Source organism: Brachyistius frenatus, unplaced genomic scaffold (genome assembly GCF_029030835.1).
Source record: "Brachyistius frenatus isolate BFR_SWC_R1_liver_20210118 unplaced genomic scaffold, ASM2903083v1 Contig_11, whole genome shotgun sequence".
Taxonomy (NCBI): domain Eukaryota; kingdom Metazoa; phylum Chordata; class Actinopteri; family Embiotocidae; genus Brachyistius; species Brachyistius frenatus.
In genome coordinates this window covers 5,372,568-5,397,945 of record NW_027210610.1, presented here as the reverse complement: position 1 = coordinate 5,397,945, position 25,378 = coordinate 5,372,568, and the positions used below count along the sequence as shown (strand labels likewise).

Genomic DNA, 25,378 nt, shown 5'->3' with positions numbered 1-25,378 from the left:
CAAAAAAAAAACCACCTAGCCTTTTGACTGTTCATTTATTAATCTGACGGTACCCAAAAATTCTGAAAAATCTTTCTGGGGAATAATTTTTTTTATTATTATTATTATTTTTTTTTTTTTTTTTTACTTCATGTGTCGAAATGACCGCTAGGAATCTTCGTTGTTCGTTTACCTAACTGGCTGGTTGCAGCCGGAAACATGGCGTCTCAGTGCAGCCTCTCCACACTCTTTCCCATCCAAAGTCAGCTGGATTACGACCTGGACGACGCGTCGACACAACGACAAAAGCAAGAACTTGTGCACCAGTATCTGAAGCAGCTGGACGAGAGAGAGGACCTGCAGATACCCGATTTCCAGTCAGGTGAGACCACGTTTCAGCCGTAGCTTGCCAGCATCTCGTTTCTCTCACGAAAGTTTTGACTCGAGTTTTGTTCCCTCGACGCGTCAATTCAAGCCTCGACACGCACACACACACACACACGCACACACACGCACGCACGGTGCGCGTACGAAGCACCTTTTCCTTTGGAGACGTTGAAATACGTCTTTCATCTTCTCCCCCCAAAACAGCTGGCGATACAATCAACCAAGAAACATTCACAAGAGCAAAATTCGCAATGAAAACAATACAACTGTACAATAAAGCAGACATTATTTGAACAGGAACCGTAATAAAGCTTTAAAATCTCCCAAGTTGAGTGTAACCTACTAGTTTATGTGCAGTGTGGACTATTGTGCAATATTATTGTGCAAGAATGGAAATTTCCATCCGCTGTTTTTGCACTATGAAGCCACTACTGCCTTTTTTTTTTTTTTTTTTTTTTAAATCAACTCATTACATAGCTACTAGTACACCTTCTTTTCGCTTATTTATTGTTTTCCTTGTTGCATCATGTTTATTTTCTATCTTACTTTTACCGAGGTTTTGTCCTACTCTTACATCGAGGACAGTTGTAGTTCACTCCATTTGGTGGGTGTGTAGTACCTAAAACCAGCTCAGTCTAATAAATCTATAATACCCAAATTGTTTTTTTTTTTTTGTTGTCTTTACACAATAAGTAAAAACCCTGCACAGTGTTTTTCCCCCCCAGTTATCCTGAAATTGGTAGCGTTCTTAAATGCTTTTCTTTTCTGAAAACAAAACCAGTTTAAGTTATAGTTTAATTGCGGGGAGCTCCTGAAATGAATCTCCAGATCGATCCTCTGCTGACAGATGAGGCATGTCAGCAATATCTCGTCACACCAGTAGATGGTGATCTACAGTAGAGCATCTAACAGTAGAGTAAACAAGGCTCTATGGGACTGTTACATCCCCAAGAAGTCCAGACCATGAGGGGAGACACAAAGCAATTAACCCATCTTAATTAATGGAAAGTCTGGAATTACAGGTGCATAACTGTCATCCATTTATAATGTGTCTTGTAAATGTAGGCTGGACACTGCTATCTATAATCCTGAGAGTGTGATCGAAATAATGCAATTTAAGTTCAACCTTGTTAGTTTTAGTCAGAAGATGTGTTTCTTTATTCTCCTCTTCGGTCTGTGTTTGCATCACTCTGTAAACTACAAATAAAAGGGTTCACTTTATTTATTTATTTTTTTCATTTAAGTTTTATCTAACCAGTTCAGTTGCTACCGAAATTAATAATCTAGGTTTTAAAGGATACATGGCCAAATAAGACATTTATATGGAGGGCAGCGTATTGGACTACGTGCTGGATTTTAGTGCTCAGTATGCTGTAAGTATCAATTGCATGCGAGTGTGATAAACATTATCAGACGCAGTCTGCAGTGCATGTGAAGAAACTTATGGGACCTGATCCAGATCGACAAAAAATATTTTGGGGTATTTAATAGAACATTTAGGCTGCGAGAACTTCTGAGGCTTTGCTTTGATCCACCCAGCTGTCTTGACTTTTTCCTCCATGTGACATGAATGCTGTCAGGCCTGAGACGGGTACGTCCGTTTGGTGTGTTTCGTGACCGCGATCCTCCTTTTTAGAACAGTGAGCAATGTAAAGCGTTTGCCTAAACTGTGACCAAACAAAAATAAAAAAGATGACTGCGTCATTTTTCACTGTCATTCGCTCCAGGTTTAGAATGGCTGAACGTGGAGGCGCCTCTGTCTTTGAGCAAGGAGCTGGCTGGGAAAGTGGTGCTGCTGGACTTCTTTACTTACTGCTGCATCAACTGCATGCACATCCTGCCCGACCTGCACCAGCTGGAGAAGCTGCACTCTATTAAAGGTTTGTACCTGTTTTTGCTCGTCTTCGTCGTGGGTAGCTTGATCCTAAACGTTTGTGAGATTAAATAAGGGTGCAGGGAAACAATGACATTTTCTCATAGGTCATTTAATCTACATGAAGAAGAGCCACAGTGTGTGATGGCGTATTATTTTTTTGACACAATAGTGAATCTTCACATAGGTGAAGAAAGACGAGGACAAAAAAAGTGTTCAGTGTCCTTTTAAAACCTGCCCTCCTTGTCTAAATGAAGAAAACCAAAACCCATGATCAGGTGTGAGCCAAAGAATTAATTCCTTAAATTATCATAATTAAGAAATTGCTTGATACTCATGTTAATGATGTTGTTAAAAGGCAACGGTCAGGCATCTCTCCGTCACATGTTTGTTTTTGTCTGTTTGGTTGCAAACACTCGTCACATGCTTCGTTGTGCATGTTTTAAAGTAAAACACTTTGACCACATGGCTACAGAAATCCGTCAGAGTAACATTTAAATTTCACGTGCATTTCAGGCCGAGCTCGTCTGATCACGTGCATCCTTCTTGTCGGTGGAATGACTTGTATGATGAGCCCCCTGACAAGAATGAAAACAACCGTGTGTTATTCAGTCTCCCAATATTTTCTGACACGGCCGCTCTCGGCCCTCTCGCTCAAGACGTAAATCTTCGAAAATAGTCCACGAATGCATTCCATCTTTTAAATAGCTGGACACTGTAAACAATACTCAAACAGGAGTTGCATTTCTTGGGGCCAATTTTCAGCCGTGGAGCATCGCACATTTGGTGCTGAAGTGAATAACTATGGCACCAACATTGCATGCGTGCCACTGACGTGGGTCTTGTGTTGCAATTAAATGGCATTCATCCACTTAAACACACCTCTACAAAGCGGCACTGGCCTGCCATTCTTTAAAGTCAGTCGACACCTACAGTGGGCCTCGCAGGAAGCAACAGCCTGGCAGGCTGCAATGACGGAACACAAATCAAGTGGTGCCATGTTACGCGTCATGCTGAATCACGGGAACATGGATAAGTTCACTGGGACAGAGAAACGGGTGTACCTCATTCAAGGCTCTTATCTCAGCTGTGAAGAGACCGTTGCTAAAAATACTTCCAAGTGAGTACACGGCCCATAATTGTTTTTTGCTGTAGTTCAGTTTTTTGTGCTAAATATAGTTAAACCATGAAAAGCATTATCTCTGGCATCCTGCAGGCTTCAAGCATGAAAATTGTACGTCCGGAAAAAGTCTTAAAAAGCAGTGGATTCAGTTTTCATAAAAACAAAAGTATCAAAGTCCTTAATTTTCAAATAGAAAGTCTTAAATCGTATAACTACCAAAATTAGTTTCAAATGATTCTGTTTGGGGCTGTGTGCTCAAGAGCAACTGTACATCTAACACCGGGACTGACCTGCAGCAAACATGTCTTTGCCCCCTTTGACTGAACTTGGTGAGGCACCAGAAGGTTGCTTGGCCTTGGGTGTTGGATGAGTTGGTCTGAGCAGATGTGACTCGTCCACAGCTCCTTTTAAACAATTTGTTTGTTTGTTTAAACCTTGAGAAAAAAAAAAGAAGAAAAAAGGTCATGGTTCGGTTGCGGCAAGGCACTGCTTTCAGTTTAATCAAAAAACGGCCTCGGAAGGTGTTCAAACTTTTAAATGTCGCTTACTGAATTCTGCCATTGGCAGTAACATCACTTAAATAAAAGCTGTGTTTTTAGCAGAAAGTGGACTGACCATTAATCCCCAGGACTCTTGGTCAGAACTCTGACCTGTAAAACTTACACTTGGACCCTAATAGTCAGTTATCTTTAATTCATAAATCCATTCAGTCATCTATTTTCTTTTGCGTATTCCGGTCGTGTTTCAATGGTCACTTAGCTAATATGATATATTGTTGTAAACTGCTAGAAAGTGCCGGCAAAATGATATCAAGTGATATAAATATCAATAAATCCACGCATCTCATGAGTAGAATTACCAAGGGCATGAGCATTATAAAAAAATTAAAAAATCAAGGGACATTTTTCATATTCTTCATACTCGTATAGTCATAAAACAGATTTAGAATTTAAAATGTCTTAAAGAGTCCTAAATTGAAGTACATAAATCCTGCAGCAACCCTTTTCAGAGGATCATTTGAGGAAACGGTGTAGCTTGAACACACACACACACACACACACACACACACACACACACACACACACGCACGCGCGCGCTGCAGTGCCACCGTACATTATCATACTTGCCTTATCTTTGGCACTGCGACGGGTACATTCTGTTTGCTGCTCTGGTCACTGAGGTGTGGGAGCCACCCAGTCCAGTCACTCCCACAGTTCACCCACACCCACCCACCCATCGGCACTGCAATCTGTGCCGGTGCTACTCTGCTTGGGGTTGGTTGGTTGGTTGGTATCGTGTTTCTACTTCTGTTGGCTCTATTTCGCAGAGGGCGGCTTTTTTGTTGTTGGTGCCGTGTCCCAAACTGGCATTATTACATCTAAATTAAAAAAAACAACAAAAAAAACACCAAAAAAAAATATATATATATATATATACTTTGGCCTGGCAAAGAAAAAGTTATCTTGAACTAATGTAACGGTATGCATCTTGACTATAAGAGTGGCTCAAAGCTGGATTCAAAACTAAAGAAGTAGAGGCTAGTTTTCAGTTTAATGCTCCACATATCTGGAACAAACTATCAGAAAACGTGTGATCTGCTGTTCAAGAACTCTCAATTCTTTTAAATTGGTGTGCAGTTATTTTCTGTTTGCTACTGTCTTTTATTAAATTACTTTTGTGACAATGTATTGCTGTCTCACTGCAGTGTAACTATCATTTTTACTCGCATCTTTAATCTGCCTTATTTCCTCCACCAAGGAGGTCATGTTTTTGGAGCTGTGTATTTTTTTTTGTCGGTCTGTCATTGGGCTTGTGGAAAAACTGCTGGCCTGATTTTCATGAAACTTGGTGGAAGGATGTATCATGGGCCAAGGAAGAACCCATTACATGTTGGAGCAGATCTGAATCGCAGATCATTAATTCGTTTTTACTTTCATTAAATTTGCTTTTGGTCTACTAAATGAGGATGGTAGTAAAAGTCAATAGTGACAGAACAAAGGCGATTCTAGAAATGTATCACAATCTTCTGGGATACACGTGTACCTGCTCAAACTCCCTATGGAGCACTTAGTGACAGTGGTTTCATAGGGGAGAAACAGAGCCAGCACAACTGTAGCACTACCACAGTTATAGATATGTCCAGACATGTATAGTGGTTGCAGTTGCAGATTTGTATATTATTTAAGAGTGGACTATTGTCCTTGTCATCCGTCCTCCACTCCTTGACTACCCCTCTCGTTCTATTCTACATTCGTCTTCTATTGTCATTTGCTTTAATCATTTTAAATCCTATATGTGTCTTTTTATATTGACTCTTGTATTAAGTCTGGAGGCTCTCATGTCAATGTAAAGCATCTCGAATAGCCTTGTTGTTGATAAGTAGTTATACGTTTAAAGCAGTCTGGGAGTCCGATTATTTAATAAGTTCTTTAACTTTCCTCGTCAGGGTCCAACACAGTTTTGATTTAGAAAGTTGCATTATAACGTATGCAGTTACATGTAATCTAACAGTAAATGGCATTAAATGTTTATAATATCACACGTGATGGGACTTGGAAATGTCTCATTCTGCGATTATGCTCGATTCAATGTGGATAAAGTATTCTCCGAATGACGAGGTAGCGTTGACATTTCTGTCCCTCCGCTCCGGCTCTGTTTACATGCGGTGTTGTCGACTTTTTTTAAATTTAGGAATGGCATGTGTTTCAATAGACTCCCACACCGGCTGGGAAACGGGAAGGAAACTTGTCGAGAGATCCGCTACGTAAAGTTGCTTCTGTGTGAAGTGAATTCAGCGCCTGAAAGGAGTCTGTTCAAAACGCCGGCCTAAACGTGTTTTCCGCAGATTTCAGTCGCATAACGTCAGAAGTCACAAATTCGAACCAGTTGCTCTCATTGTCTGCACGATAAGCATCGTGTTGGTAGTTTCTGAGGAATGACTAAGATGACCAATTACAGCCTGGAGCCACTTAAACATTGACAGGAGCCTCATGTAGAAAATGCATTACGCTTGATTGGTATTTACTTGTTAACAAAGAAAGACTCTTAAAGTTGTCAGTGGAAAATCAAATGCTTTCTCTCAGTCCACTCTACCATCTGTGTGTTTGTGTCTTTGTGTACGTGTTATTGATCGAGCTTATGCAACTTGCTGACACAGTGATTTGGAGAAAAGGATGCGCAGCGATGTGAATGAGATTACCGCCGTGTCTGGACACGAGTTCAAAGCATTTTGTGTCTGTCTGTCTGTCAGTTAGTGGTCACACACTTTGTTGTCATTAAATCATTTTTCTCTTTTTGTCCACATCACAAAACAAATAAATAAAAAGTCTTTTGTTTGGTGTGTTTTTGTGCTTTTTGAGTGTAGTTTTAAACACTCGTCTGCCAAACAACTTGCCATCGGGTGTTTTAATTTGGTCTCTTTCTGTTTTATTTCTTCTCAGATGGATTGGTTATTGTTGGTGTGCACTCTGCCAAATTCCCCAATGAAAAAGTAAGTGTTTTCATTGTCTGTTTACCTCTGGGAACTTCTTTTTTTGTGTGCGTTTTTAAAACTAATGTATCAACAAATAGGTCATTTAATTTTGGAAACGCTGTTAAATCTGAGTATGATGCAAGACAATCCTCTGTCGAGAAAAAACTCGGTAAATGAAGACGAAGGCAGGACATTCATCTGTAATGTTACACCCGCATACCAACGAGAGAATCTGATTTAGGCAGCTTATGAATATTTATCAGAATTATTTATCCATTATCCGTTTAAGATCAGAAAACGTAATCAGATCCTCAGAAATTGTTCTTGATATATAGATAATCTCGTCTCTGTTGATTTTTATGAAGCTGTTTGTCAGTGTGGAAAGAGAAGAATTATCTCAGATGCCTGATGTGTGCAGTACTTTTCCTACTTTGTTGTGAAAAATCAAAAATATTTTTATAAATTGAAAAAGAAAACCATTTTAACTCGGATTCTCTAAAATATAAGTAATTTGCTTCATTCTTTGCTCCAGAAAATCTTGTGTTTAAATAACAGCAGATTCAATTCTTGGTGTCATTATTGCTAGGGGTGAGTTTTCATTTCTATGAATATTATTTGCACTATAAAAGAGAAATAAGATTACTATAACATAATAGAGATAAAATCATTTCTACAGAAAAAAAAAGTCTTTAATTGGCGTCATTCTGAAGGTCAGTTTATATTCTAAAGTAAGGGGTTTACTGAAGAACTAGATCCGTCGACAGATTCCCTTACATGTTCTCATTCGACCACATTTGCCCCCGAACCTTCAAAGGTCCTGGACAACATTCGCAGCGCTGTGCTCCGCTACGACGTCCGCCACCCTGTGGTCAACGACAGCGAGGCGAGTCTCTGGCATCAACTGGAGGTCTCCTGCTGGCCCACGCTGGTCCTGCTGGGACCTCGGGGCAACCTGCTCTTCTCCCTGGTGGGCGAAGGCCACCGTGACAGGCTGATGCTTTTTACCGACAGCGCCCTGCGTTACTACGGGGAGCTGGGCCAGCTGAAGAGTCACACGGTGGGAATCAAGCTGTACAGAGACTCCGTGCCAGCCAGCATCCTTTCCTTCCCCGGAAAGGTGGCGATTGATGACGGCAGTGAAAGACTGGCCGTAGCAGACACTGGGCATCACAGAGTTCTGGTTGTGACTTCTAGTGGACACCTGCTGCATGTCATAGGAGGTAAGAAAGGCAGGAAGTAGATCTATTTTATGTTAGCATTCAAGCCTCATGCTTTGGAAAAAAAAAAGTTTAAAAAAAAAATCTTTGTGTTGTAATGTGTTTTGATTTTATTGATTAATTGATAAAAACATTAAGTATGTGCTCTTGTTGGTTTTTTTTTTATGAAGTAAAATCAGGACAAATTACACAACAATATTTAGGCAGTGTTGGTATTTTGAGATCACTCTCATGCCTCCACAACCCTCAGAGGAGCCACATGGTCGTCTGTGTTGTCCGCAGACCAACAGACCAACAGACAGGTTGGCAACAGCAGGGACTAGAGCACGCTGGGAACTGGCATTGACGTAAGGGTGGACAAATGAGGGGAAGGATGGAGGAATGGTTTTTATTTTTGTGTCGTTGACCTCATCTCTCTGTGCACACATACTGTATTTTGATACGTGTTCACTGAGTTGGGAAGCAGATATAAAGTTGGCGTTACTTTCTTCTGTCTTGACTGACAAAGGGCAGTTCTTCCTGGGCACGGTTAAACAACAGTCATAAATTGATATAACCTAGGTAATGCACTGAAAGTAATTAAAAACGCCACCTGTGCTGCTGTAAATAAACAGAACTCATGAGGCAGGTATCATAAAGTGTTGAATACCTGAACATGACGAGTCGGAGGTAACACAAATTTCCCTGCGAAGCCCCAAAGGGACAATGATGAGGGGGAGAATCTGTCGGAAACATACATTTCATTCCGTCTTCTCACCTTGGCAGAAGAGGCAGTCAGTCAACTTCAGACTTTGGTTCCTTTCGTGTGGAACAAAATAATGATTTCTGGGTTTAATATGCTGTGAGAGTGAGCTATTGTAGGACACCCAGAACCCTAAATTTCACCGGATTGTCACTTCTGTCACAGGGCCTGAAAGTGGGAGACGAGATGGCGACTTGTCCGAGGCTTCCTTTAACTCCCCTCAGGGTGTCGCCATTAAAGGGGACATAGTCTATGTGGCCGACACGGAAAACCACCTGATCCGAAAGGTAGCGCCCACCTCTGTCTCTTAAATCAATCATCTTCACGTCTGCATGTACATTATGCCTGACTACTTGTGTTTATGTGTCAGATTGACCTGACAGAGGGGAGAGTCAGCACTCTCGCTGGAGTAGGTGCTCAAGGTACAGACAAAGAGGGCGGGGCTAAGGGACCGCAGCAGCCAATCAGCTCTCCTTGGGATGTGACTCTTGGTACGGCTGGTGAGTACTATCATATGGCCTGACCGGATTTTGATGGGAAACTTTTTATTTTCTTTCCCATCTGTGCCCACCCTTCCTTCCTCAATGCTAACCATACAAAAGTCCCTCTAATCTGTTTTTTGTTTTCTTCATACGTTCTACGATGCCATCATTAATTCCTGAGAGTCAGTCCGATCCCTCACATTGCCGAGATATTCTTTGGCCTCGTTATTTCACAGATTTCTGGCAGATTAAGATGAAGCTGAGGGAGGAGAAGTGTGTTAACAACAGGAATTATTTACAGTGGGAGTTATGGGCGCTCCAAACTGCATGTCACATGGCCAGATAGCTTCATAGACTCCCTTTATCCCAGACCTTTCTGACATTGCGTAGGAGGTGTCCATGTTTCCCGTTAACTAACTTCCCGAAACCAAAGACAGAACAATCTTGGACCAAAAACTCTTAATATCCAAGTCCTCACTTTTTCCAACAGCATTCCTTGTTGTGAATTGACTAGGTATGAGTGCGTAAATTACATGTCATGTTTAGGGAGTCTCAGGGGTGGATAGCAAATTGAGTCAGCGAATTAAATTATTGGAAGAAGCTTTTTTTCTCTGTATGATCTAATTCATGGGGGGGATACAGCAAAAATTTAACTCTTTGCAAATTCTTCATTTTAGTTGTACTAAATCATTTGACAACGAATATCAATAAGTAAATGGAAACTAAGCTGGTCATAAACTCTTGTAAACTACCCGACAAGGTCTTTTATATTCTCACAAAGTAACCCTAAAACCTCCACTTCACTTCAAAGCTTAATCCCTCATAACGCTTGGCTTTTATTATTTTGCCTTGAGCATTCAGAGTTCCTTCATTATTAATGTCTTCTACTATGTGACACTCATTTTTCAGAAATCAAAGCAGAAAGCTTTTTTAACTCAGTCTTTGAAAAGCGCAGACCTTTTTATTTTATTTCTAAATGATTGATCTATACATTGTCTTTCTGTGGGCAGTAAAGAATTGTAGTCATATGTCGAAATGGCAGACCAGCAGATCCCACGAGCACATTCACGTTGTTGTTTAATATCACATGACTGTTTCATTCTCCTGGTAGGGATGGCATCATTCATACATGTTGATATTTAATAGTAATTCTGATTTGGTCATAAATAGTCTTCAATATTTATTACCAAATAATTAAAAATGTCTAAATTTCTATTAGTTTCTTATAGTTTATTCAGATATTTCTATTAGTTTCTTTGTATGTCTGATTGTAGGAGCATACCCGTGTCAGTGATTTGTATTGTTGCTCAATATAATATAATAAATAACAAATTCATGATGTCCTTAATTAACTCAACTGAATTGTTTAATTTGTCCATTTTAGTTTAGTTTAGGAGTCTAAACTGATGAAAGATTCTAAAACAGGGGTGTCTCACCTTTTTTCCTCAGAGCTCCTTGATCTACCGGGTAGGTCGCGATTCACTGGTTGGAGACCTCTGTTCGAAACAAACATTTACTTGAGGTTATGATGTCATCTGTTTTTCCTACAACCTCTCTGCCTCAGGTTAACATTGTTTACTAGCAGGCGTCTGTCCCTGCAACTTTGGCAAGCACCGCACTCGTTCGCAGTCAGTTTACGTTGTAGAGGTGTGGTCATAATCAATGAATTTATAGCAAAGATCTCAGGATGTAAGCCACATTATTTCACCATTACACGCGTGATATTATAAGCAGTAATAGGTCTTAGTCCCGTTTTCAGCTCAGGTCGATGGATGCTGCAACCTGCTGCTGTGAAGCGTCACCACGTGGTCGGAGGATGTTGTATCAGATCTCATCGCATATTCACGATTTACCATTCACCATGTGGTTGAATAATTAATTTGACCAGATCAAGAGGCTCTCTCACTTTTTCAACTATAAAGTAGGATGTTGGCATTGATGCTGTGAGTCAGGGATGTAGGCTCTTCCTGACACTCCACCAGATGTGATCAAGAAGGCCTGAATTCTGCACTGTGTTAAAAATACAACAGAGACTCTGCATGTCTGTAAGAAATGTGTTTCCGTCATGATGACAGTATGGTCTCTGTGGAGATCGTCAGAGGAGGCATATAGCCTTTGTCAGACTGGAAACCTGATGAGCTGCATTTCTGACTCATTTCTGACACTCAGCCTTCACCAAACAAGCAATGCCTCTTAAAAATCCAAATGGACCGGTGGAGGTTTTTTTTTTGGTCCTCAATAGCCTAAATTCATTTTGCTGTTTCTTTCATTTATAAAAGACAAACTTTTCTTTGCTCAAAGTTAACTTTCCAAACACACCAAAGAACCTTTCACCTTGAGGACAAGTATTAGTGGAGTTTTGAATGATATTGACGCTGACTGATAGACAGCCAGAAGCAACGACACAAGCATTCTGGTTCCAAATTGACAATATGTTTTTGTATGTGTTTCATTCGCCTGTGTAGGCGGTGTGGAGGACAACGTGCTGTGGATAGCCATGGCAGGGACTCATCAGATCTGGGCTTTGTTCCTAGCAGATGGAAAGCTGCCCAAAGGAAGGTGAGAGACTCGTGCACGACCGCCATGACCACTCGGCAGCAGCAACCCCCTCAAAACCACTGATAACATTTATATCTGGATGTGGTTATTATGCTTCTTTTTTTTTTTTTTGAAGTAATGAAAAAAACAGCATACATGTGACCGGCAAAATTACAAGAAATTAGTTAAATATTATGTAATAATATCTCTCCATTAATCGCAAATAAACAAATTCAACAGAGGGGAAGCCTAACATCATCAAACATCCATGTTTATAATAAATATAGAGTCCGATTCCGTGCTTTATTTGATCTCCGCGTATCCTGCAATGTAGCTCGGTGTTTTCTTGTTATCTTCTATCTTGCAAATTTAACAGTGAGTCGAAGGCAGGGACGTGCGTGCGATGGGCCGGCAGCGGCAGCGAAGAGAACAGAAACAACGCGTACCCCCACAAGGCCGGCTTCGCTCAGCCTTCAGGCCTGGCCGCAGCCCCAGAGGAGCCCTGGAGCTGCCTGTACGTGGCCGACAGTGAAAGCAGCACCATCCGCACGCTGGCGCTGAAGGACGGAGCCGTCAAGTTGCTGGTTGGGGGGGAGAGAGACCCGCTGGTGGGTGTACGGCAGATGATGGATGGAGTAATAAATTGCGGGAAAAGTTATCTTTTTCTGCCATTTATCTTTTCCTTTCTTCCGATGGATACTCTAGTTTAGAGGCCTTCAACAGGGGGTCCGCAGAGGTACTGCAGGGGGTTCACTGGGCACCGGTTCACTCACAGCGCGAGACTAGCCTGGACATGTCCCTCCAAGCCTCCTGCATTCCTCCAGTTTAATATAAAACACAATTTTATATAATATATATAGTAAGGGGTCCTTGCTCCATCTCTATCAGTTTGGAGGTCCTTGGCCTGAAACATGTTCTAGTTTGTTTTCTTTACGTTATAATGGTCAGGTGGTTTATAACAATTGGATTTAAGCAAACCAGCCACAGAGAGCAAGCAACAATTGAATCCCAAGTGGCTAAATCATCACTCTTTGGATGATTTAGGGTCCATTAATGCCATAGATGTTTTTGTCCATTTTAGTGCCTGTGAAAAAGGAGAATTTATAATCCAGTGATTTCTATACTGGAATACAGTGAAAACCAGTTTGAAAAGAAGGTGGAGGAAATTAAAATTCAATTTTTCAAGCAGCCTCTAAGACTCGAATAACCTTGTGCAAGTACTTTCAATGATAATATGTCCCGTACCTGCCGCAATACATCAACAGAAAAGACAGGATGTAAAACCTGCACATTAATGTACCACATTTCCAGCCTCTCAAAACTCTCAAAAAACTCCTGGTTCAGGACTGTTTTCCTATAACTAGAAAATGTTGGTTTAACCCCCAAAAAATACAAAAATAAACACAGCCTCCCTTTGTTGCTGAAGCAAACCCTGAAAAACAATTTTTGGTCATGTGTTAATGTCCTTCCAGCCACTTTGTTTTGTTTTTTTCATGCCACACTGATTTATTTTTTATGGTCCCTGGAGCTTTAAAGCTCCTATAAGAATAATAAGTAATGAACTAGAAGGTCGTACAGAGTTTATTCATGGTGGCGAAGAGCCAGAAAAATACATAAATGTAAAGTCTGCGGTCCACAAACATTTACCCCATTAAAGTGAAGAGACAGAAACTTTAAAGAGGATTAAAGCTGTGACACTTAAATGTGCATCCGAGGCAACACCTTTCATGTCTGTGCTGCTATTGTCACCATATTTGCATCAGCACATTGTATCAGGCAATTTACCTATTAATTCCCCAGTTCCTTGAATATTTTTGTCTCTTACTGTGCTGCTCTAATTCTATTCTTACTAACCTTCCTAGGATGATTTTCAGTGTCCTGAGATGCTTAAGAAGAGAGTATAATTTGATGACATACCGCGGTCAATATTGTAGCAGGAAACAGGATTTATTCGCTTTAATACAGGTAGCTAAGCTCTATCAACTGTGCGACACAGTGTTTAAAATTTTTAAGAAAAAGTTTGATATTTTGCCAAATACGGTAGCTCTCTTTCACATCAAGACTTAATATCACTACCACATATCTGTATTAAGTTATAGTTGGCGGCTGGTTAGTTTAGCAGAACACAAAGATTGGAAACGGGGGGGGGGGAATAGTCGGCTTGTCTGTAACTAAGGCTTTATCACATTTGCCTACCAGCTTCTCTAAAGCATACTGACAAACTCGTTGTTTGGAAGGTTTGAAAAACAAGATATGAAGTAGTCGAATGTTGAGTTTTTTTTCTTCCCTATTTGATAAATGGTCCTCACAGTGAGGGCTGGCTCAGGTGACCCTGCTGCTGGAGGCTTAGGTTGCGACATTTTTATCTTTTTTTTAACATTGATGTTTCAATGTTGTGGTGTGTGCTGGTAATAAAAGGTAATAAACCTTTGCTTGCGGTATGTTATTTTGTAATTGTGTAGTGTTTTTCGTGACCATGTGGTGTGTTGATTCTACACTTTGACTTGGATTGGATTTGGTTTAGGTTGATTCAGATTGATTTGAGGTGATGATGCATAAAGAACGAGAGGCAGGCCAGCGGTTTCTTACTGCGTTGATTCTACGCCAAGTTAACCGTCTGCTGGTTGAAGCTTCATATTTACATGAATAATTAATACTGATCTTGTCATCTAACTCTTTGCAAGAAAACCAATTAACGTAATTCCCAAAATGCCAAACTGTTACTTCAGCCCTTGCCCATTTTTTTTGTCACAATTTTTGTCTTTAAACCGGCATTCATTTAAACTGACATTTTTTTTCCAAATTAAAAGTAAGTAAAGTAAAAGTATCCGAGTTAATGTTTTCACCAAAGAAATGTTCCCCTTTTGTTCTGCTTCAGTTCAATTTGCGCTGCCGAGAGATCTCCCCTCCCTGCTAGCAGCAGCCTCCCTGCTGCAGTGAGGGTGAACATCTTGAGCACATGTAAACACACGAGCATTTGAAACGACTGCAAGTTCAGAAACAGATTTTTTTTTTTTTTCCCATAGATTTTTTTTTTTTTTTTCATTTCCAGCCGCTGATGTTGGCACTGTGCAGCTGTGGAGAGTCAGTGAGCCGTAGACAATCATGAGACTTTTAGTAAGATTGTTGTCTTTTGTCTTTTGAGCCGAGTGATACAGAATGTAAAGCTATCTATTTTAATCCTTCCCAATTTGTTACAAATTGGTTGTTGATTGGCTATAATAGTGTTTTATCTGCTCGGGTCATGTTGAAAACTAATTACTTATGCATAATTATACTGATAAATTGTATAAATATTATGCTACTGTTTGTAATATTTGAACGGCATTTATCACAAATGTTATTGTACTTTTCTTCAAAAGCTTTTAAGAATGAGTCACTGGACAATTATTTTTAATTGTCACTAATGTGATCGAAAGATCTTGCCAGTGTTTCGGACAAATGTGACGCATTCTTTCTCTTTGAGTTTTGGTACGGTATAAATTATTCAGAGACCCCCTAAGATAAAGCTATTTTTGCTTCTATGTTTTTATTTCATGAGATCTTCTAATGGAAACTGTTCATTAATTGTAAAGAAAAGGCTTCAACTTTCTTAATTTTTTTTTTATTTTTAATTTTATTTTTTGGTTAAAGGCATTTTACAATTTTAGATTGGATGTTCAATTCTTTGACTCGTTGTAAGCTGAGACATCGGGGTCACAATTTGTGACACAGTTTGGGCTTTTTTTTTTTTTTTAATGTATTTTTGTCTTTACTTGATCTCTTCTGAATGTTTTGTTTTCTTTGAACCAGAACCTCTTTGCTTTTGGGGATGTAGACGGTAAAGGAGTAGAAGCCAAACTGCAGCATCCTCTCGGTGTTGCCTGGGCTACTGAACAAAGCCTGCTCTATGTGGCCGACTCCTACAATCACAAGGTAACTGAGGCACGTCACATGGCTGCAACTCAAAGCAAAGTATTGTGCTCCCGCTTAATGCTTCTGTTGTCACTGTAGGTTCCTTCAGCTTGTTGAGTGGATCGGCAAATCGTTAGAATTTTCTGTTGATTTAATACCCTGCGGGGAACATGCAGAACTTGAACTTTTTTTTGAATAGCCCTCATTTGTTTTTTTTTGGTTGTGTCTATGTTCCTTTGATCGTAATCAGATCAAGGTGGTGGATCCAAAGGCAAAGCAGTGTAGGACGTTAGCAGGGACAGGAGAGGCTGGAGATGCTCTGGGCCCTGACTTCAACAAATCCTGCTTCAATGAACCCGGAGGAATCTGCGTTGGCGACGGCGGGAAGCTGCTTTACGTTGCCGACACCAACAACCACCAAGTCAAAGTGCTGGACCTGGTCTCCAAGACTGTCTCACTGGTGTGTGTGTGTGTGTGTGTGTGTGTTGCGTGCGTTTGTTACATGTCCAACCTTCAGGAAGTACTTCACACTTTGCCCGTGTTTGAGTAATTCATCTTCCCTAAATGCTTTTGCACTCTTGAGCGTTTGGGTAAAAGGTGACAAAGACGGGACATTTGTAAGTGTCGGTGGCTCTTCTTTACTCCAGCTGTTCAAATCTTTCTCTCGTCCAGTTCCACGTGACCACTGACAGCACAGACTCGGTGTCCACTAAGTCTTCGAGGCCTACCAAAGCCCCCGCGCTGCCTAAATCAGCTGCCAGGAAAGAAATGCCACCAGTGGCGGTGTCCGCAGGCCAGACCGTCACCATGTCACTGACGGTCTCACTTCCGGAAGGAGCCAAACTCACTGAAGAAGCACCGAGCTGCTGGGCGCTGTCAGCTGAGGGTGAGACCAAGTTCAATCATCGTTACAAAGGTTGTTTTTTTTTTCTGATTGAGCCTGTAAGTATGTTACAATAACATTACTGCTGTAGTAGTACGAGACTCGTATTTTAAAAAGACGGACAGTCTCCAGGTTTGAAAAGCGAAAGCCCATTTCCACACTTCAAGAAATAGGTGCTTTTGCGAAAGTGCACGTGTCTGCTGCCGAGAGAGGCGTGATTAACTCGTATTCAGGATAGACCTACTGTTGTTTTCAAAAGTATCATTGCAACCTGAGCTTGTGCTGCACATTTCTAATGGCCCCGTTGTGGGAGTGATCCTCTCATTCACTCCCACCAGCCTTTATTTCGGTCTGTGAGCCATAATTCTGTCAAAACAATAAGTGAATGATGCCTAACCGTGGTGCCATTTTCACTGCACAACACACAGATTCTCACCCCGCCGGCCCATGTCGGGGGGGGGGGGGTTAATGGTTCACAGCTACAGGGTGGAAGAATACTAAAATCACTCAGGGGCTCCATTTTAAACTGGTGAAGTTGTACGTGACGTAGACAAATTTAGTGTATGATTTTCGGCCCTTGAAGTTCTAGTATTTAATGGTGCTCATTTTTCCTCATGCTACTGTAATCAACCGTATTCTGGGGATCGAGTGCGAAGCGATTTGGATGTCATGTCAGTGACGGTTGATGGTCCGTTCATTAGGTTTGGAACTAAAGTGTTTCCATCATTCAGAGCGATGCAGCGTGTAGTCAGCGATATCAGCGGGCTATTTTTAGAGCGTTTCGATAAGACGACATGCCTTGGATCACATAATTAGCTACCGGGCTATGTTACGTGATCCCCGCTGTCCCATTATATCCAGTCTAGACTTAAGCTGATCAGATCAGAGCAGAGGCAACAATTTTAATGGATCAAGTTAAAAGTCCCTGCCAAATCTAAATTGTTTTTTAGTGGCTTTTCAAAAATGGCTTCCCTGGGACCTCGTGTCAGACATCAGCTTCATTAATCACCGCTGGCACGGATTTCGTCGTCTCTCCAGCCTAATATTTTCTCACAGTTGAAATTCTTAGCGTTTTCTGTCGGACTTTCATTCATCTCTCGGTGGTCTTGTCTCTTCAGATGTGTGTTTGTTTCTAAAAAAAAAAAAAACATCCTCCGTTTTTCAGACGCTTAATGTCCTCGCCCTTACGTCGACTGATTCGGTGAGGTTATGTAGGTTTTAGGTTAATATTTCAGCGGACTCAATTTTAGCGGTGCTGCGTAATGCTCAGGCTCGGGCCGATCTGCTCCACATGCTGCACAGTCCCACACTCACCAACACACGCTGATGCCAGGCAGACAATTCTCATAAAAGCACAGTGTGCTGCTATTCCTCAGAGTATGGCGGCACCGCGACTGATACGGGTCCAAACTATGGATTGATCTCGTTTTCAGCGCCGTTGGCAGTGAATGCCTGGGGAGGGCTGGAGATATTTATTCAATTCTGTAGCTACAACTATTGAATGGATTGCCGTGAAATTTCGTGCAGATATTTGTGGTCCCCGGAGGGTCGGTGTTTCCTGATGACTTGGGTAATGGCCTGACTTTTCACGTGGAGTATCGCCAGCAGTTTGATTTCGAGACAAACACCGAGTGGATTTGGCTCAGACATTTATGCTGCCCCCAGGTTGAATTGTAATAACGTCAGTGGTCACTTTAACCGTTCTCATAGCGGCATCATCAGGTCAACATTTGACTTGGTTTATGACCAGATATTTGACGTTGGCATGCTGGCAGTAGCATTTAGCTCAAAGCACTTCCGCATCTAAGTAGGTAAATGTGTAAAAAAAAAAAAAATTCTGTAGCGCTTTTCACAGTTAAAGTCACGAAGTACGTCACAAAGGCAAACGACATACAAAAAAAAAAAAAAAAAAGAGTTCAAGAAGATAAAGGGACAACCCCAGCCACAACTAAAAGCCCATTCTTATTTGCTTTGAGTTGTAAAAGCCAAGATAACCGCAAACCCGAGTTAAAAGTGGGGTTGGATATTATCTGCAAAATAGATGATACGGAATGTGAAAACTATTTATGATCTGTACCAAGAGCAACACATAAAAAGAATAACGGGCCCTGAAATCGAGCCCTGCGGGACAACACAAGCCAGCGGAGGCGAATAGGACACAGAGTTTCCAACGGAGACGGCATCACGCAGCTGCCCGGGCAGCTGCAGACTCTTTGATCACTTCATCCGTTCCTTAATTCATTCCTTGTCTTATTCCCATTTAACCGAGTCTTGTGGACTTAATATGCTTCTCGTTCTATTTGACATTTGATTTAGTCCTTTTTGACAGCGTTCCCTGTTTCTTCATAGGTAATGAGTTGCTGCTCGACGGTCCGGTGATCACTGGCGACATTGTGGATCTTTCGCAGCCCCTCTGCGTCTCAGCCAGACTTGCGGCTGCTGTGAAGGAGCCGAACAGCAGTCCCGGCCTCACTTTGGGTGTTTGGGTATACTACTGTACGGACGCAGGTAAAGCCTGTATGATGAAGGCAGCCTCGTTTTACCAGCCTCTTCAGATAAGTGCCATTCCCGGAGAGGGAGAGGTCACTGTGGCGCTGGCTCATGCTTTCTAAAACCACCTACACGACTTTGCCAAAATAACTTCAATAACTTTCCATTGTGTGGAGAGGTCAAGCCTCGGCTAAAGAGAGCTCATGTTCTGAAAGAAGAAAGCAGACTGTTTGCGACATTCACTTTTGACAAAAATGCAATTCGGGGCAAACCTGATTTTCAGGAGAATTTTATTTCAAACTACTCAGATGACATAATGCATCAGTGCCGTAATGTTCCAGACAGTTATTGATAGGAATGCGAGTAGTTCCATCTCCTGCAGTCTTATAAAGACTGTACACAAAACAGAACATCAGCCTAATAATCTACGTCTTTCAGATACGATATTTATTTAACAAAGATGGGTTGTGCTAATTGCAAGAAACATTTTCACATTATCAAAAGGACAGTTTTTAGATAAATAATAATAATAATAATAATAAAAAAGTTCCACTCCTTGTTAATCTCTTACTTAAAAAGCACAAGACTAAATAATGCAGGAAAATAAAAAGATGTTCTTTGAATTTAATGAGAAACCTAATCAATTACGACCATCTAATTGACAGGTGACGGTGATGGTGCGAGTGATGGACACTCAAACTATAAATAAAGACATTTTCTGTCATATGCTGTGGGAAACAAATTACTTGCAAATATTGACAACAAAGTAAAAGCAAAAACCTCTGATAAGCTTTATATTTTCACTATAACTGCCAGATGCCTGTGAATTTGAAAGACACAACGATGTAAAAAAAACTCCCAAAAATGAATTATTTAACAGTTTCCTTTTGAAGAAATAGCAGAAACAGTCTGTTTGTGTTTGAAGCCATTTCTCACATGAATTATTAGAACTTTTCCTTTAGTCGTATTAGTAATTACATAGTAGGAAGATCAGTTTTATTCAGCCTTTGGCTGCAAAAGCATTACTTTTGAATGCTAATATCAAGTTACAGACAATTTCTCAAAATTATATGGAAATCACAAAACGATTACGAGGATAAGAGACTAAAAATCTCCAATCTTTCATTTCATCTCATCTCAGTCAAGTGATAAGTAGTAGGTGGAAAGATATGAAGCTTATATCTCTATGCCGTTTTGAGAAATTATCTATGCAAAGAATCACATTTGTTATTATCATTATCATTATTATGTTTAAAATCTTCTATCGCCAGAGTATTAATTCAAATCTTCACTTTGTACTTTTTTTTTTTTTTCAGTACACACTCATCAAGCTTCCATAAATATTTCTCCATAGATGCGTGTCGCCACAGACCGAATAGTCTTAAGCTGTTGAGAACATTCGCTGTCTCAAAGGCGCCCCTCGTGAACGACAGCCCTGTTCTGTGTCCTCTCTCTGTTTGGCTGATTATTACTTTTGATTATGATTATTTATGCTACAAGGTGCTCCTTTGCTGCGGACTGTAAAATATAACTGTTATCTAAGTCGTGAATACAGTGCCTGTTTTCAATGAGGGGGAGGCGGCTTCTTGAACTGATGAAACCGACTGACTGCTGCTTTAGCTGCACACTGTGGGATATTGTATTAGGAAAGCAAAGACTCATTAAAATGAAGCATTTTTACACTCCGTCTCTTCTCCACAAAGGGAACATAATATGAAAGGGATGCTCTACTAACGAGCTACTGTATCACCGAGAGGGATTTGTTGTGTAATATAATATGACGATGCGGAAATGGAGTGGTTTTTTTTTTTTCCTTGTAGGTTTTCAAAGTTATGAGCTGTTGTCAGAAACGGGCTTACGAGTGTTTGGCTTATCATCGCCGTCATCGTGCCTGTCAAACTGCTTTATTTGGTTTGGATCGTTCGGCCCAAGTGACTTCGGAAGAAGCGTCGCTGTATTGATGGTGTAAACTGATTACACTTTCACTGTACGACAAAGCAATACCAATAGAGTTCCTTAATGGGGGAGAAGTTATTTATTTCAAATGAACTGCAGAGGTTTTGTCAGTGTATTTTCTCAGCTTTGATATCCCACCGGCATTTTTTAATGAACATTAATAAGCTTGAGTGGCAATAAGTTCTTTCCGGGCCCGTGTTTGCTTTTGTCTTCAAGGGACCGGCTTTAAGAAAAAACTAATAAAGCATTTTTTTTTTTTTTTTAATCGAGTCTGGTTTGTATGCGAGTGAGCTTGTCCTACAAAGTCCTGAACTGCATAGCTGCCATCCCTTCAAATTCTTCTCGACTCTCTTCACATATTTCCAGCCTTTTGAGAATCAGGTCATTTAGCATAAAATCAATTTCTACATTTATAAACTGAAAGACCGCAGCTCTGCTATGAGAGATGTTATCAAAGGCTTCGCTAATGAGCTCTCTCCCTACGTGGATTCGTCACAATGCCAGGTTACACGGGAGATGACCCCAGATGGAAGACTTCCTGTCTGCGACATGCGGTAAATACCTTTTCGTTTGTCTCGTTCCTTTAACAAAGAAGAAGTTACAACTCCAGTCCAGTTTCGGCCATGAACACAGTCATAAACCGCAGCCTTAAAAAAGCGAGTCTGCATGCTTCAATGAAGTGAAGAAAGCACAGACTCGCGTGGGGTTCTCGGTCAGCGACCATGTGACATCTTTGTATTCCAAGACGACACATAAGCTCACTTAACCAGCGTTTTATTGTCACTACGTCCTGTAGGAAGTTTTTGTTTTCATGCTTTTAAGATTCATCGACCCTAAAGCGCTGCCCTAACTAGAAAAATCAAAACGCAATGACGGGTAAGAAAAACAAGTTTTCTTGGAAGTGATTATTCAAATTATCCTGAGAAAGCACAAACTACCTTTCAGGCAAGGATGAGTCATCAATTATCAGTCCAATACACCGGATTAGATAGAGGACAAATAAACACTTAAACAGCAAGGCTGGAACTGTTTATATTTCTCTCGTCAATAAATAACATGATAAATACCCAGAGCAGCTACCCGTTAGTCTGTCTCTCAACACATTAGGACTTCACTTTCCGTCTGTGGTGTTCAAGTCGAGTCATTTTATCTATCTAGCACATTTATACCTAACATTAATTGACCACAGTGGTGCACAACATCAAACGGAATAAAATTTTTTTTTTTAAATTAGATGAGAAATGAGAAATAAATGTAGCTTTTGAAAACAAGAAATTAAAAATCAATATTGAACAAAAACAGCACACAAGGATTTGCATGTGCCCTAATTAATACTGAAAACAATCCCATCCAGCTGCAAGGTTTCTACTGAAGACGTATAGTCGGATGAAAAAAAATAAATGCATCTCTTTTTACGTATTTGGACAAAGCAAACAATCAATCCACTTGTATGCAGTACCTACAGATAAAGGTACTTAAACAACAAGGAAAATTAGCTTTTTCAATCATTTATTCACCAACATTATCAATAGATGTAATATTCTTCTGTGGAGAAACATTTAGTACACCACTGGCCTCAGAGGCTACTATTACACCCTCAAGCAGAAATAACTTGGGCGTTTTCTGTAACTGTCTACCTCTCTCTGACATCAAGTTGCTGACACTTTTGACCTCTTCCATGCAAAATTCCTTTTTTTTTTTTTTTTTTTTAATTAAATTTACTCCCTATTGTGGTGGGATTTGAAATGGGATTGAAATTTGGGCTTTAATGAGGCCTTTCCGTGGCGCTCCATTTGAGCTGATTCACTTGTGTGCTAAAGGTCCTTGTCCTGCTGAAAGGTCCACTTTTGACTCAACTTTGGGACGGATGTCCTCACATTATCTTCAAGCAATCTTTGACACGATGCAGAACTCATAGCTGAATCAATGACTGCAGGCTGCCCGGTCCCTGACGCGAAGATGAAACTCCAAATCATAACGTCCCCACCACCGTGTTTTACAGCTGCTACGAGGTTCTCCTCCCGAGACGCTGCCTCAAAACGTGCCCACTGCTACTGTGGCCAATCTCTTTGACTCCTCTGTCTGCAGGACATTCCTCCAAAAGGTCTGGTGTTCGTCTTTATGTTTTGATCTAATTTTCACTGTTGACATCAAAGGCTTTTTCCTTTTCCAGCCTGCCAGTCAAAGTTGAGCAACTGACGCAGCAACATGCCAACAGCTGCAAATATCTGCAGATCCTATGAGAAAATTTTGGGGGATTCTTGAAGATTTCCTTTTTTTTTGTTTTTTGTTTTTTTTGCATCCGTTGGTGGGCTGAATCTGCTGGGGTGGTCAGTCCAAATTATTTGAAATTGACACCACTTGTCAAATATTGTCATTACAGTGTAGTGATTTGTTTCAAATATTTTTGGAGATCTATTTAAATCCCTTGCTTAACCCATCCACAACCTTTTTTTTTTTTTTTTTGAAGACCTTAATTAGCTTTTCAGATCTTTGCACAGTGACACTTCAGAGTAAAGACAACACCAGACCCTCAACGTCACAGGTTTACCTGTCGCTGCCAATGGAGCTTCGAATCCTTTACACCTAATTTGAAAGCCCTGATTTTACATTTATGGATTCAAAAGTGTGATTAATGAAGGGGCGTACTTACTTTTTCCATCTCACTGATCATTTGTTAAATGTATTTAAATCGTGAAAATTACATTTTCTGTTTGAGTTAATCACCTTTATTTGTGGCCACTGTTTCAGAGAGGATCCATTTCTAATTGTCCAACTACGCTTTTCTTATGAGTGTAACAGGATCCGCCATTATCAACCAAGGAAGTTACTACACATTCATCATGGCATTATACTAATATAAAACTCGTCATTAATGTTGTAGAGACTCGACGGTTATGAATCCAGAGTTGTAGTGGTCAATTGAATCCCAAAAGTCACTAAACGCTTAAAAACATGACGCACAAAATGATTGAGATAAATGTGGAAGTAGCATTATTACTTTTTCTGAAAAAAAAAAAAAAAAAATCATCAGGGAAAAGCAGGCAGCAGAAGAAGAGCTACATCGGCCTCCCGTCTCCTTCATCTTGTGTCTTCGCTCTCTGTCCCCTCAGCTGCTTCCCCTGACGTCCTTCTGACAGCATCATTAACCCCGTGTGATTCCGGTTTAGAGGCCACTCACACGCGCGGCCATTGTCTCGGTTGACTTTTGACACACGAGAAACATCACCATATGGTCTACTGATACATTAGCAGAGATAAAACGCCAAGCCACGAGTCCGTCGGGTGCTGAGGAGCTTGGAGGTGCCACCTCGTCCGCTGCCTGCGTTCTCACGGCCTGTACGACGATGACACGGAATGTAATGAATATGAATTTTAAAAGTGCTCATCCCCACGGGAATTTTTGAATCGGCGCGATCTGATAAGGGTTTCCACGAGCACACAGCTCCTTTCAGCAGCACACAAAAGGATTTTAAAAGCTTCCTCAAAGGCCTGTGAGCCCAGTTCCACTTATGACACTCATATGATGCATGCGAGTTTACACTTGATTACTTGTTACTCGATGAATTGCTCGTAAAATGTGACTTTAAAATGAGGTGACCGAGTTAATTATGTCTAGAGTTATAGAACGATGTGTCGGGCGAACAGTTAAGCATATGGAGGTTTAGTGAAGATAATCGCTTTTCTTTCTTTTTTCCACGGTTTTAATTGCAGAATCATCTATTCGCTGTTCATTTTGCCTGAATGGGATCCATTAAGATCATATCAGTGTAGGAGATGAAATATTATTACCGTATGTCCTGCCTGTGTGACAGTGCAGAAAGAATGTGAATACAAAAAGAAAGGTTCAGTGATAATTAGAGTTGCTGAAAATCTACCCCCACTCCCCCGTGAACGCGTCGTACCAGTTGGTCTGCCTCTGCCGCTCACCTCTGCTCAGACACTCGAGCTCATTCTATTAACGTGAAGTGATCACGTCAAGGATCACGTCGAATATTGAAATCAGCTTTGACTTTTTGCTGGTGTTGGCACATGAGGTCAAGCTGTTAAGTCAAGTTGAACCTTCTCTACTTGGCTTTATTCCTGCTCGCGAAGCTTGCATGAAGATATGTGGGACGTAGCTGCTGTTCCACTGGTCAAGTGCACTTTGCAGAGTATATATATATATATATTATTTTTTTTTAAGTGAGCGAACCGCTGCACAACATTTTGAAAAGTTGAATTACAACAAAGAGGTGCACTTGCTTTAAATGTGGGCTCTAAGAGACGGGTTATACATCAGCAAAGTTGGGAAATAGTTTTCAAGGATTTCAGGCCAGTTTTTCAGATATAAAAGCTTCTA

At 40.8% G+C, this 25,378-nt stretch overlaps 1 protein-coding gene across 1 annotated transcript; it reads left to right on the top strand.

Moving 5' to 3' along the window:
• Positions 1–112: 112 nt before the first annotated feature.
• Positions 113–20,652, top strand: nhlrc2 (NHL repeat containing 2). The gene is made up of 12 exons (XM_069691722.1): positions 113–361; positions 2,094–2,246; positions 6,803–6,852; positions 7,649–8,054; positions 8,959–9,080; positions 9,164–9,293; positions 11,741–11,834; positions 12,190–12,421; positions 15,606–15,728; positions 15,958–16,167; positions 16,380–16,593; positions 18,940–20,652. The coding sequence occupies exons 1-12, from the start codon at positions 199–201 to the stop codon at positions 19,200–19,202; spliced, it is 2,160 nt and encodes a 719-aa protein (XP_069547823.1). The 5' UTR covers positions 113–198; the 3' UTR covers positions 19,203–20,652.
• Positions 20,653–25,378: the final 4,726 nt, after the last annotated feature.